Below are 14,474 nucleotides of genomic sequence, written 5' to 3'. Positions count from 1 at the left end.
AAATGTGGCATACCTTAGACCTTTGTGTGAAATAGAAGATGTGATTCAAAACACCATCTTTGTATCAGAGAGTTATTACAATTATCTGTTGAGTTTTGCCATCAAAGATGAATAAAAGAGTGAGTCAGCCTTAACTAAAGACGTAAAAACTCCTAGTCCATTTGCTGAAACCAAGCGGATGAGATGCTTTTATGGATAACTTTGCTCATTTTAGGAACAAACATAGAGACTACTCTCTAAAGAGAAAATGGGTGTTCCCTGTGTAAATTTTACCTGCTTCAAGTAATTGAGGCTATCTGGAGTTTCAGGTATTTTTAAATACTGAATGTATTAAATAAATAGGCCATTGTCCTGGTTTTGGCTGGGACAGAGTTAATTTTCTTCTTAGTAGCTGGTACAGTGCTGTGTTTTGGATTTGGTGTGAGAATACTGTTGATAACATGCTGATGTTTTAGTTGTTGCTAAGTAGCGCTTATCTTAAGGATTTTTCAGTTTCCCATGCTCTGCCAGCAAGCAGGTGTGCAAGAAGCTGGGAGGGAGCACAGCCAGGACACATGACCTGAACTGGCCAAAGGCATATTCCATACCATAGAACGTCGTGCCCAGCATATAGACTGGGGGGAGTTGGCTGGGAGGGGCGGACCACTGCTGGGGCATTGGTCAGCGGGTGGTGAGCAATTGCATTGTGCATCACTTGTCTTTTCTTGGGTGTTATTTCTTGGGGTTTTTTTTGTTATATTCCTTTTCATTACAATTATTATTATTGTTATTATTACATTTTGTTCTATTTTAGTTATTAAACTGTTCTTATCTCAGCCCACGAGTTTTACTTTTTTTTCCCGATTCTCCTCCCCATCCCACTGGGAGGTGGGAGGAGTGAGCGAGCAGCTGCGTGGTGCTTAGTTGCTGGCTGGGGTTAAACCACGACAGTCATACATGTGCCAATGCACACATTGGTCATATGTCAATACTGTCCAGCGTGTGACAACTTCCCAAGAATCAGAGCCGAGGAAATTAATTCAGTCTGTACAGAACTGTCTTTAACATTATGTTCTGAAAAAAGTGCAGGCTAGCTGTTCCCCTGCCCTTTCCACTGGAAGATTTAAGGAGGCTACACCCATTATTTCACTCAGTGCTTCATGCCCTGTGGTGAGTGTGAACTGCACTTGAAAATCAAGACAGTAACAAAAAATTGCCTCACCAGCAAGTTGATAAGGGAAAGAGCAGCACCATGTGAACAAATTCTTGCTTTATGTTTTAAACTTCTGGTTTTTTAAGGCAGGAATGGAAATTCATTTATTTTAGACATTTAAAAAAAAATGTTTCAATCAAAGTTCTGTGTTACAGTAATACATGCACCTATATTGCAAGGGCATATAAAATATCTGGAGGCAAGATTACCAGCTTATCAGTTTTGAATGTTCAGTGAGCACTCCGAAGGAGGACAATTTAGAGAGAATCAGGCTGTGGTAAATACTGAAAGTTTTCAATAAGAATTCTTTCAGAATAGAGTCTGTCTAAGCCTGGGTTTCTTTTATGGCCACTTTTCCAGGTGAGAATTTAAAGGAAAGCTGAATCTCTCTATTATAAAGTCAATGAGTGGGTGCTGTTAATAACTCCAGTAGGCTGGGGATGATTGCACATGACTTACAGCTTTGTTTATTCACTGCATATTTTTTTAAATGACATAGCATAAATCTAAAGGGAAACAATTAGTATCCATGTGCTGAGAAACAAAACAGTGCTGGCTCTTCTACTCCTGAACTCTCAGAGGAGTGACCAAGAGCTAGATTTAAGAAAGAGCTGAAAGTCACAGACATGAGACTTAAGTTCACCAAACCAAAATCACATTCTTGAGCATCTCCCCTTCCCCTTAGCCACCTCTAAATGTTCTCAGCACCTTCATTTTATCCAGAAGCTGTTTAGTGTAAAATGCATAACCACTGAGAGGTGAGCAGGCGTCATCACCGAGTGACACCAGCACTAGGCTGCAAGGTCTTGGTCCCTGTACCCCCTCCCTTTCTCACCCAGTCAGTCTCTTCATGACTGTTCTGCATGAAAGGGCCAGGTCCAAGAGGGAACCTTGCCTGCAGCTTGGCTTTGTGTCATGGTCACAAGGTGGGAGATGTTGGTCTGAATATTCTGGGTGAGGAAGAGTCTAACTGCGCTCCCATTTTGTGTCCAAATGCTCCCACCATTTCAGTGTTGTCTTCAGGATGGAGCTTCAGGAGACGCTTTAGAGAGATGGATCCCGTGTAGACACCAGGGCACCTCAGAAAGTTTCATCCTTCGCTCCATTATTTCCACACGCCTAGATTGAGGCAGCTGTACGTTTTAGCTGATCTCATAAATCAGTGTAATGGCTGCACTGGATCGCATCCTGAAGAGTTTTATTCTCTACATGAACTGCACATATTTCTGAACAGAGGAATTTGGATTTCATTGTGGAGCCAAGCACCTAGTATTTGAGTGCCTAACACATTCTCTGGACATTTGAGGTCACCACATCATTTGAGGTTATCTATTAAGTGTTCATTACTCTACTGATACCAGAAAGAAAACCTAAAAGAATTAAATTCACAAACGCAGCTATCATCAAATGCACACAAAGCCTACAAGAGCTCAAAGAGAAAGGTAACATATGGGTAAGGCTGAAAAAGCTAATTTTAACATGATTTAGTTCAGCAAAGAACACATCCTGATTCAAAATGTGGCTTTATTCTTATCTCACATTTGTTATACTTGGTTATTTTTCTGAAGATTGAGTCTCACTTCTAGCAATTATTAAGACATGCTGTTTTGCAAGTAAGTGAGGTGTTTTTACTAAATCTGGTACTTTTTCTTTGGTAACTAGAAGAATGTATAATTAGATAACTTAATTTTTAGACTGTATTCTATTAGAAAAAGGCAGATAATGCTTCTTATTTCTAAGGGGATTCCTTTTTATTCATGATTTGATTTAAGCTAATTTGGATGGAAATTTCAGTTACATATAAAAGGCAAAAACTTGATATGCTTTAATCAATTAAATATAATTACGTGGAATACTATGAATAATAACAAAAAATTTATTGAATTATATTTTGAAGTTAAAACTATTTGAATGAGGAATTCTCTGTGGCCGTCTGTCCTTCAAGATATCTAGAAGCAGAGGAGGTTAACTCCTCTTCAAGGTTTTGTCGTTCGGTTGTAAATTTTCTTCACCCAGGTTTCAACTCCCAATCAACTTGTCAAGTTCTAATGGTCCTTGTATTGAATTCAGGCTTTTATGCAGCAAAAAGTAAGAGTATCTACATATAATTTATTACTTCAGCAAATCCTACGCACAAAATCACTAGAGGTGATTTCACCTATTTCATTGACTGGACTTTTGTGACTGACAACAAATACAGACTTTTTCCTAGGTGTAATTTACAAGGATTTCACAAATAAATCTGATCTGCAATATACATTTTCATGGCAATATTCAGTTCATAAGCTGTAAACACATTTTAGTAGAAAATATTAATGACAGTGGGCCCAGTTGCATGTCTTTTTTGAAGCCACCATTATTTTATTCTGTCTTTTCACACCAAGGCAGAAAAATAAACCATCAAAGTTACGTTTTAGTTTCTTTGTTAATCTACTCTTAAGTAAGTCTGGAAACAGGTCAGTTAATGCTCTTTCATTCTGCGTAAGATATTTTTCTTATAAATGAAGAAAAAGAATTCTCTATCTTTGTTTATAAAGCTGTCTTTGCTCAAGGCTCTTTATCTCTTCATATCAATCAGCCAAGACTAATATGTGTGACAGAAAGTAGGACAGAGATCCCCAAAGAGGGACAAAAAAAATGAAATGACAAATAAGCTGGAAAAGATACAAGGTCATTTCCCTTTCAGCTTCAGTGAAATACCTTGCTTCATGAGACAGCATTGAAGACACAAACAGTTTGCAATTATAAAAATAGTAAGATGATGAACGCCAGACATTTGCAGAATGTATTTTGCTACCCCAGTTTAGCAAGGCAGGAACAAGCAGGACTGATTGGTCTGAGATATCACAGTTAAAAAGCATAAACGCAGGAGATGAATCCATGTTTAGGATACCTAATCAAGCAGCCAGAACACCAGGCCTTTGTGCGACACAGGCAGAATCACCTCACAAAAGAAAAACAGCCCAGAAGTCTAACATTTCAGAAGCTTAGCTTAAGAAATCCTCATATGCAGAGACACACTCTCCTAGTCACAGAAATAAACACTTTCTAGAACCTGAGAAAGAAAGCAAGAGGTTCATTGCCCTGTAGCCTTCACCAGCAGTTCAATACTATCAACGTCCAGTCGAACTGCCAAGACAACATCCCTTTTTTGATTTCTGACTGGATGAACAGGTCAGAGTAGTTCAGAAGGTCCACCTCGGCTTGCACATTGAGACCTGACTGCCCTGCAGTAAGACTTGAAGAATCTGGCTTTGGTTTTGCTTGTTTTCCTTTTATATCAATGAAATTAATCTGATTTTTACCAGATTTACTCCACCTTCCCATAAGCATAAATAAGATTAAAATGTGTCTGGAAGTGTTTATGCTGAGTGCAAATATACTCACATAGTTACTTTCAGTGCATGGACAGCAGAACTTACAGATCTTTCTGAGCTCATGTTTAAACATCTCACCCAAATACGTATCTTCACATAACCATGATTTTGACCTTGCTTTAAAACAGCAGCCCTTTTTTGAGGAAATGTGGAAAGCTAATTAATTCGTATTGCAACAAATAATCAGAGATGCTTTTTCCCCCCCACTTAAAACAAATATTGAGGGGGAATAAGTAAGATTTTGCAGGTGGAAACAGTACAGATACTCTTACTTAGTGATTCTCTCACTGCCATTCTCAGATGAGAAAATTCATTTTCCAGGAGAGGTTTAAAGTCATCAGGTCTAATGAAAGTGACAGGTAAATTAAGCCTGATCAAGGAAAGTAAATGCCAGTGTAGTCCAGGGGAAGGCTGGGTCAGGCACGTACAGAATTGTCCATGTTAATACCAGGCAGCTAGTCTAAGCCTGAACAACATATATAGGGAGTGAAGTCCTGTACTGGGAGCAGAAGATGCTAGTAGCATGAGGTCCAGCCCTACAAATCAATATTCTTGTGCACCTAGGCTTGTCATATACTCTCTATTCCTGAATTTCTCCACCTCTAGATAGGAATGATCGATACATGTCCACTGGGATATCATAAAGCTCAGCTGCCTAATGTTTGTAAAGCATTTTGACAGTCCTAGACGGAAGCTGCTCAATGGAGAGTTGCCTCTACCTCCTTGATGCTGCTGCACTTTTTAATCCACCCTTTTATCGACTGGTATTTCATGCACCCTCCCTTGCAGCCGAAGCAGTGAGCGAACAGAAATGACAAAGTGCGCTTCCAAACTTCCCTCCCACTCACCTCTCCTCCATCTGTTGGAGAGAGAGATTTTATTTGCTGCAGAAGTGCTGTCTGGCTAAAAATGTGAGCACTTTTTACAGCATGATCCCACTCTCTCCTCCACACACACCCACTGCCCAAGTGCTTCATTTCGAAATATGACATCGCTTCTTAGCTAACACCCTGTGTAAGAAGAGGCTTCTACCGCACATTTTATTAGGTGCTGCCTAAAAAGCTGCTATAAAATCCCACATGGTGTTCACTGCTGATCATCTCCACCCTACCTCTTAGGAACGGAAAGGAACAGAGGATATCCAACAATAAAGACTATTTTTCTGTCTCTTTTCCCTGTCACAAGCAGTCCAGTTCAGTCATATGCCTCACTGTTTCCAAACTTTGAGGTTTAATCCTGAGTCTCATGACCAATTGGTATTTCTCTTCAATACCTGGCTCCTGGAAGGAAGTGCTCACTTCAGATTTTCTGTTTCTTTGAAAGAAAGCAGTAAGTCGAGCACCCCTGGCTAGGGAGGAAAACTAGGTTTGGCTGAAGACACTCTAAAAGATTCAGGAAATAAAGGTATATAGAAAGCATCAAAATTCATTAAACACACAATGCAATCCTTTGGTTTTAAGCCAGTGTGCAACACTTCTAAATCTGTGGAACTGGCACTATGAGGAGTGGGGAAAGCTTGTGGTCATGAACACAAGATTGTCCACCACGTGTAACTAAAGGGAATATAAAAACCTGTGTTCAGACAGTATTCTCGTCCACATCTCAAGGTCTGGACTTGAGATACTGTTTAAAGAGAAAGCACAAGAGTAATTAGATGAAAAAGGGACATATTGCCTCATTTATCATTGAGGTGAAACCTCCCAACTTCAAAAACCTCCCAACTTCATTCATTCTTATTTTTAATATTGCAGCTTTCATAAAGAGAAAGGTTTGTACGGTTTGGGACTTCTTTGAGTTTGAATGGTCAAAGGAAGTATCTTTCCCAAGTATGTATAATGGTCTATCTATCAATCGAACTAGGTAAATAGATGATTTTATTCCACATTTTCAGCTAATTTTTTAGTAATCTTTGCAGAATGAGTACAAAATGGGGATGGCTGGAAGGTGAACATCAGACAAGAACTGGCATTTTCTCTCCTCTCTCACCCCAATTTTGGTTAGCAGGAATATGGAGATGGAGGTCCATACTACAGCTTTGAACCAGGAAAGATTGAGTCCTTTCTTCCATAAGGACGCAACTTCTTCAGATTGTGCTCTAGCAATTCCTATCAAAAGTCTTCAACCAGAAAAGCAGATGCATCACTGATGCCAATTAAAGGCCCAGGCTATATTACCAGGTGATTACAGTTCATATTAAAAGCTCATTACACCTAGAAGGAAATGTTTTCTGGTTGGGAATGGTGACCAGTCCCAAGTGGTGACCCCAGCCTTGGACAAGCTTCATTCAATCGCGACAGCTGCTCAAGAGAGTTATAGCTCCTCTGGCCAAAGGGGTTGTCTAACTTAGGTCCCCAAAACACTACTTACTGAAGATTCAGCATCTTTATCTTGATGACTCACAAGCCACAAGAGCTTCAAAAAGATAAAAAAAAGAAAAGCCAGCAAAAATAGGCGGAGATAGCGATTTCTGAACTAGACAACCCAGAGTGGGCAAGGTGAGGGGATGAAGAAGGACTTATGTCCTTAGGGTTGGTGGTGAAAACAGGCAAAATTCTCCTCTCCACACCCATATTCACCGTTCAGTAACAAACAGCGATCTAATTCTAATTCCCAACACAAAAAATATTCCACATGACAACCAAAGTCTTTTCTTCCCCCCTACAACAAGACTGCTGCAGAGCACGGAGCTATAAATACCCCAGCTCACAGGTACAGTTCATTGTACTACAAGTTTATTCCTTTTTTAAACATTGGACTCCCCCAGCCGAAGTAGAGTGGTGAGAAACTGTGAATGTAACACTGGGAAATTCCTTCCCATTAGCTGGTGTTTAATCTTGTCTGAACAGCATCGGATTCAAAGTGACAGGGTCAAGAAAAAGTGAGAGTTGCCCAGGCATGTTATTGACAGAGACAAGCAGAGCGACTTGGAAGCTGACAGGTTTTTTTCATTACTTACTTACTCACTTCAGCTTGATCCCTCTGTTCTTTATGCAGGTCTCCAGCCAAGAGTTCCTTGTTAACTGCTCAAAGTGCATCTTTAAGGAAACTTGACCATATTTTATCTAGGAACTGTGGAAAATGTGGTTCTGCATGATTTATTAAAACAAAGTATCTAAATGCTTTATACCTGCCTGATAATCATGGTTCAAATAAATACAACAGCACCGCTAACTTACTCCAGCACTCCAGTGAAAAATTATCATATAAGATTGCAAAGCACCAGTTGTCCTAAAACCTCCCAACTCTAAAAATTGATGGAGTTATGTAAGCAATATTAATATCTGCATTTAACGGACATGAAGGGCAGGAGTAGTCTCATCAGTATGGGCATGGCTTGTGAAACAGCATTCCTTGCCTTGAAGGTAATGTCACTTTGAACTTGACCCTGTAAAGGAGCAGACTGACTGGGGGAAGGGAAAGGGCTTCAGGAGAAAATGGGTGGGATTAGCAACTGGCCAATACCAAACCCAAGATATAGGATGCACCACCCTTGGTCTGACCCAGTACCTCCATTATACACCCAGAACTGCCGTATTTTGACAAAGCTGAGCAGCTCAGCATGTTACCTACCTGTAAGTCCAACCAGGATCCAGAAAACAGGCAGCTCTTTCTCATCTTCTACCTTAGCCCACTAAAGTACTCCTCAAGGTTCTTGCACACCATGGGCATTCCCATAAAACATACAATAGTCACTATTGACCAGCCTCTGAATCAGAGCGTTCTCTCCGGGAACATGAGATCCAGGTTTAACTCCACATCAGCTATAGCTTAGCAGAGGATGAGCCTGGCTACCGGGCTGCTGCCATTTCCACCTCTCCTGCTGAAGCTGTTTCACTGGGCAATGAATTCAGGGAAAGGGGGCTCAACCCTGCCCTGGCAACCAAGCACCACTAATGCTGGAGCTACAGGTCCCCTTCCAAGGGCTGGTGGTTTCTTCGCATGTAGGACTGACTACCAGTGTTGACCCCTGCAACTGCAATGCACGTCTTCCCTTCCTGAATGGGTCCCTCTTCCACCCTCTCTCTGGCCCCAAAAAATCCTGAATTGTCACCTTCAGCAGCAGTGGCAGTGAATGCTCCTCTAGGCAAATCAGCACATGGCTCAGAGCATCCTCCTGGGAGGGCTGAGTTTGAAACCTGGCCGTCTCAGCAGCCTAGAGAAGTACTCCAGCCACACGGCTGTTACATAAGTACTCATCATCACGTCCTCCTCCACGTAAACTTTTTTGTGGCTGTCTCCTGGTGAAGATAAAGAACTCCGATCTGTTCTTGTGACAGAGAGACTACTGAAGGCTTCGACGTGGCACACTTCAGATACTCTGACTACACTGAGTGCTCCAGACCACAGAGACAGAGACTTTGGCTGGGACATCACCAATACCGGAGTAACTCAAAGCTCAGCATACCTAAGCTGACAAGGCAAGTCAGCAGCAGATCTCCTTGTAGTGTTTTGCTCTAACCTGTCTGTTTCTAGGGAAGCAGCCAACTTTTAAACAGCTTAAATGTTCTATCCCTGATTGTTTGAAGCTAAAAACCTCATCCTGTGATTTCATAAAGCGTGTCTAGCACAAGACAAGCAAATGTTACAATGAATAGTTCAGAGAGGCATATAGCACTGAGCTGGTGTAAATGTAGCTTCAGTAAAGCCCTACTCACCCCTTCACAAAAGGGAATTACAAGGATTTATTTCTACAAGATTTAATGAAAACTACTTTCTGGCATCACTATTATTTATTTGCCTGCAGAATATCTTAGAGGTAACCTAATTCTGTCAATTGTTTGCTAAAATTTCAGCACTGGTTTACACAGGACAATTTAGAAACCAGTTGATCAGAAGCCCAATGAAAGTAACTTATAAGTGTCTGGAGTATTGATATTATTTAAATCACTAGCAATTGCATCTTTAAACATGAAACTTTGTGGGCAGACTAAAGGAAGATGGGCTGTAGGCAGGTAAGAGTCTTCTACCAATTTCTTTCTGTAACAGACTTCAAAGACACTGCAACCCATCCTCTTGCAACAAGGCAGGATCAACACAGCAAAGATGACAACACGAACACACACCACCTATGCACATACACATACCATGCTCAGATCACAGGCTGAAAACAGTATCAGACATCCACGTCAGAAAACTGAAATAAATGCTCTAATTCTCACAGAGTATTTGTTTGTAATGGCTATTAATCTGAAAATTCAACTGCTTTGGTGTTTAAGTATCTAAGTGTTTCACATTGACTTCATCTGAGTATACGTACAGTCAGAAATCTTGGCGTACGAATGTAGTCATGAAAACTACAAAATAAAATATGTAAACTCTTCCACTCCCCGCCATGCCAGCTCTTATAAACGGGCATTAGGGAAGACACTCAACATTTCTGACATCTACTATACCAAGATGAACAAGTAAAGAGCATGGGTGTCGCCTGGTACTTTGATAATACATTTCTGAGTTACATGCTAACTGAAAACCTGAATGATAGATGTGCCACAAGTCTAGGACACAGCAAGACCCAGAGACACTTTAGTAAAAGTGCAGGTGTGAAAGTTTTCATGAAAACTGAATGCTCCAACAACAAAGCTCAGCAGCAATGGCTGTGGTCCCCTTTCATATAAGGAAGGGTGCTTCATAATGGGTTTTCAGCAAATAATGTCACAGGGATTGCTGGCAGGAAAACCTTTTATTTTATTTACACTGAGATAAGACAACTTCTTCCCTCCTACGTTTTCAGTAAGCATAAGGGCAAAAGGCTTCCTTTTAGGAATGAAAGTAAATACTTAAAAAACAGCGAGTGTTTAAATGTTTTGCTGAGTCAGAGTTTGTAACAGCTAATTGTTAGGAAAGCGTTTTGGAATAAAACTGTGGGCAATATTATGAAACAATGCTTTTAAGAGGAAAAAAGGAAAAAGGTGGAAAGTACCCATCACTTACTACAAAGTCCTTTGTATTAATATGAGGTTCAAGCAAGCAAGAGATTTTTTTTCTCAAGGAGTTTGGAATTTGGATAGTTGTCATCTTTTAGACCACACTCCTGTCTTCCAACTACAGTAAATAGTTCATTCTTCTTTTTCATTTAGGTGTCATTTTTGTATCACCAGGGAGAGAGATTTTTAAGTCACCAGTTTTTGTGCTTTTGAAGCCTTTTCTAAATTCTTTTCAACTTAACATGGCTTAGACAGGCAGAAGTGGGTGGATTAGCTTGACAGCCTGCATCCACTACTCAGTTCCAAGGTTTCAGTGCAATATGCATCTCGCATGTACCAAGGCACCTGTCATGGCTCTTAAGCCCTTTGAGTCAAAGGCATTAGCTGGTGCCAGAACACTGGAGCTTCCACCAGGGGTGAGAAAGGTTTTTAAATAAACACACTCTCCCCGCCCGCCCCCCCCCCCGGGTATATCTGGACAACCTCTTTTTGCTAATTAAACATTGAAATAGGATTAATGCACACAGATCGTTATCATCTGAAGAGACTGCCATGGAAAAGAAAGGTTTATGTTTAGTTATGCATACCATCACAGGGGAAAAAACCCTTTAAGCACTGATATTTGACTGGAGATCCAACTAGATTTCCCATCTCTGCTTGAACATTACTGAAATCTTGGCCTAATATAGCTCGGAAACCATGAATTGCCACGAATTTTGACTAGCAGTCAGTATTTCACATGTTATTGAAATAAGTTCCATCTGGGAGCGCTGATTCAAAGTCAGAGAACGACCAGTGGTTGGTATGGAATCATACCAAGCATCATAGGTCCCTGCACCAAGGAAACGTACCCGAGATGAAGTTCTTTGTGCAATATAACTTCTGTTCTTACTTCTCCTTCTTTGTTTTCTCTTTACTTGGTGTTTTGCAATAATGTTTTTAAAGCTTCATTTTTCCCATAAAGTATGATCACTAGAAACTGCAGCCAGCAAGGATTTCTAAATTGTAATTGTCCTTAAAAAGTTTACATAGCATTTACTGCCACAAATGTAAATACTCAAGCCAAGAGACTAATCAGGAAAGTTGCTTGGAGTAATCTCAAATACAAAATACACATCATTACAGAAAACAAAGCCAAAAAAGTTACATTAATGATCCAACTTTCTTAATTCTTGATTTCTATACAGTGTAAGTGACTAGCATTACATTTCATCAATGTATGTTTTTAAACTATCCTCTAGACCCTTGCTTAAGCAACAAGGCTTCTTTAAGAAGCAGCACTTAGTAAAGAGTCTTCTGGCAGACAACAGCAATTACAATGCAATAGATAACTATTACTGCTGCCCACGTTGCTCCATTCTACAGTAGCATTTCATTTTTACCCATGTAAAATGTCCCACGACACTGAGCATAATGACAATTTATTAAGTTTTTGGCCAAAGGTGATTATTGAAACAATTTTTATGTATACAAAGTGGCTCCCTTTTCAAGACAAAATATTTCAACAACTAAGTAATACTCTAACTAATTATGTTTAACATGCAAACGCATTAATTTAAAATGTTGCTAAAGGAGACTACAGTATGTTGGAGACATTGAAATCCCAGAAGTAAAACAGCGTCAGTATGAACTGATACTCTGAACTCAACTTGTAAATCTCACTCATGCAGTCAGTCACATACAGCTTTCAGAAAGCATTCAAAAAATAAGACAAGATCAAGTGATTTAAAAAATCTTACAGGTTTTATAAAAATGTTATTATACATTACAAAAAGCCTTTTATCAATTAAAACTTACAAAACACTTAAAATGTGTAATACTCTTTTAAAGAAAGATTATCTATATTTCAGTATGTACAGGTAATGGTTTATATCAAAACTTGATCAAATAGAAGGCAATCCATAACTTTCATACCTATCTAATTAGAAGTATGAACACTGTCAAAAATATGTGTTTAGAAATGACTGTTCTTGTCTATAAAAATAGAAAAGAGAGATACTGTATCTCACCTGAAGACTCAAGAATTACAAAACATAACAAGACTCAGAACACAGCAGGTTTACAATGGTAACCTAAAAACACTTGATTAAAACCTCTTAAAATCAGAGAAACTATCCTTCTATTTTTCTGAGTATTCCAGCTCAGATGAATGATGATGTAAATTAACAGGGAAGAAGAAAAAGAAGACTGAGTGAAAAAATACCCCTGAGATAAGGCAGAAACATTATTATTTTTTCCTACTTGTTTGTTTCTTTGGCTTTTTGTTACTTTCAAGCTACCACATAGGTTTGAAAGGAATTTTGTCCTGTCACAGATTTTAACAATTACATCATCACCACATATGTAATTATTCTGATACAAGTGATTAAAAAAATAGTGTAAGTTGCTCTTTTTCTTCAGATACTTCCCATTTCTGACCCCATCCCTCTATTTTTCTTTTCAACAACTTTTTTTGTTCTATAATTAGATTGTTAAGAGGATAGAATAGCCACCTGCATATTTTTTCTAATTACCATTTCCCACATCTTCCTTTTTTTCTTGAGAGTTTTTTACAGACAAGTTCTTCAAAAGCCATGCTTTCATCTTCCACTTCATTTTCCAAGTCTCTATCATGCACAAAGCCTATATTAAAAACAAGAAATTAATGCAGAATGGAAAACCTCAACACCTTTTCCACTTCATAGTATGACAAGCTATGTCACTGCTATTTTATGTCAGCAATATACCTTCATACATGTATAATCATGTTTAAGAAGTATTGGGCTTAATATGACAATATGCTTAAGAGCTCTGCTAGGAAGCAGAGACTGCGAAGCCACTTGCTGCACTAGTAATTAATTTTTACGCTGAAAATCTGTTTCTATTGTTACTGCTTTTGACTTTTTTAAGAAGTATGTCTTTCCTCTCTCAAGGTTCAGTTTCAGCAGACAATACATTTGCTTACTGACTTCAAAGACAGACTATAATGTTGCTTATGAGACTATGAAAGCACTCCCATGTAGTCTCATTAACTATATCTTTCTCGGAATAGGAAGGTGTAACACAAGGCTTTACCACAGTGAAATTTTCTAAAACAGAGCTACTTCAATGCTTTACATATAGTGCAATTTGTAAGCCTGACCACTTCATTGCTGCCTTTTTATGCAATTGTTGCAATCCCACCACCTAAATATGTGCTTAAACCTAAACATACAGGTAGGCACAAGGAAGTCTTAAACATGTCCTCAGAGGTCTGTGATACAATAGACTGCATCAAAGTATGTTACTTTTGGTGTGAAACCAAGTGAAATGGAAGCAAAAACAAAAGAAAACCAACTGCATATAATATTTTTCCACAGAACTCTTAAAAGCAAGCTAAGGATTAGTTTTGTTAGGTTTCCAAGAACTTGGATCCACACTGCCCATAAATGCACTGCCGCAGCAGAGTAAAGAAACAGCACTATCTTTTTGGTGAAGATGAAGATAGCTTCTCTTCTGTCCCCCCTGCCCAAGTTTCTATCCTGAAGACTGCACTCGAACCACAGTTACACGTGCATCTGCGTGTGCCTGTGTGCACAAACACACGCATACTTTATGCAGGTTGGGATCCACTGAGGGCCAGGGGAGGAGGCTTGCTCCGTTCTGGCCACCCTGTAACCAGCTGCGAGGCTCACGCTCTGTTTTAAGAGCCACTGAGGAAAGACTGGTTAACTCATGTTTTCCACATTGCCCCTATGGAGGTGCCCGTTTCTTGTGGCCTAGAAGGTAAGTGAATATCCACAACACTGCTGACTTGGAGACTAAAGTGATGCTAAGAGACCATCACCGACCAGTGTCCTCTAGGGGGCACAGAAACCTGTGTAATTTGAAAACATACCTTCTTCTTTTATCCTATGAGAGTCCATTTTCTTCAGCCACTTACGAGCCTCATCAATGGTGGCAACCAATTTGTTGGCATGTTTGGTTATTATTTCTTCAGCTGAAATGGAGCACAATTAACAT

At 39.5% G+C, this 14,474-nt stretch overlaps 1 protein-coding gene across 2 annotated transcripts in view; it reads right to left on the bottom strand.

Moving 5' to 3' along the window:
• Nucleotides 1-12,225: 12,225 nt before the first annotated feature.
• The window catches only part of TRANK1 (tetratricopeptide repeat and ankyrin repeat containing 1), a 46,473-nt gene continuing 44,224 nt past the window's right edge, over nt 12,226-14,474 (bottom strand). For both annotated transcript variants that reach the window (XM_050890716.1, XM_050890715.1), the window contains 2 exons: nt 14,350-14,451; nt 12,226-13,115 (listed from right to left, as the gene is read on the bottom strand). In XM_050890716.1, the coding sequence (XP_050746673.1) occupies nt 13,003-13,115; nt 14,350-14,451 (215 nt within the window). In that variant the 3' untranslated portion in view covers nt 12,226-13,002. The remainder of the gene's footprint in view (nt 13,116-14,349; nt 14,452-14,474) is intronic.

This window comes from Gymnogyps californianus, chromosome 2, assembly GCF_018139145.2.
Source record: "Gymnogyps californianus isolate 813 chromosome 2, ASM1813914v2, whole genome shotgun sequence".
In the NCBI taxonomy this organism is placed as follows: Eukaryota; Metazoa; Chordata; class Aves; order Accipitriformes; family Cathartidae; genus Gymnogyps; species Gymnogyps californianus.
Note: the sequence above shows the minus strand (reverse complement) of the source record. Positions and strands in the feature narration are given on the sequence as shown.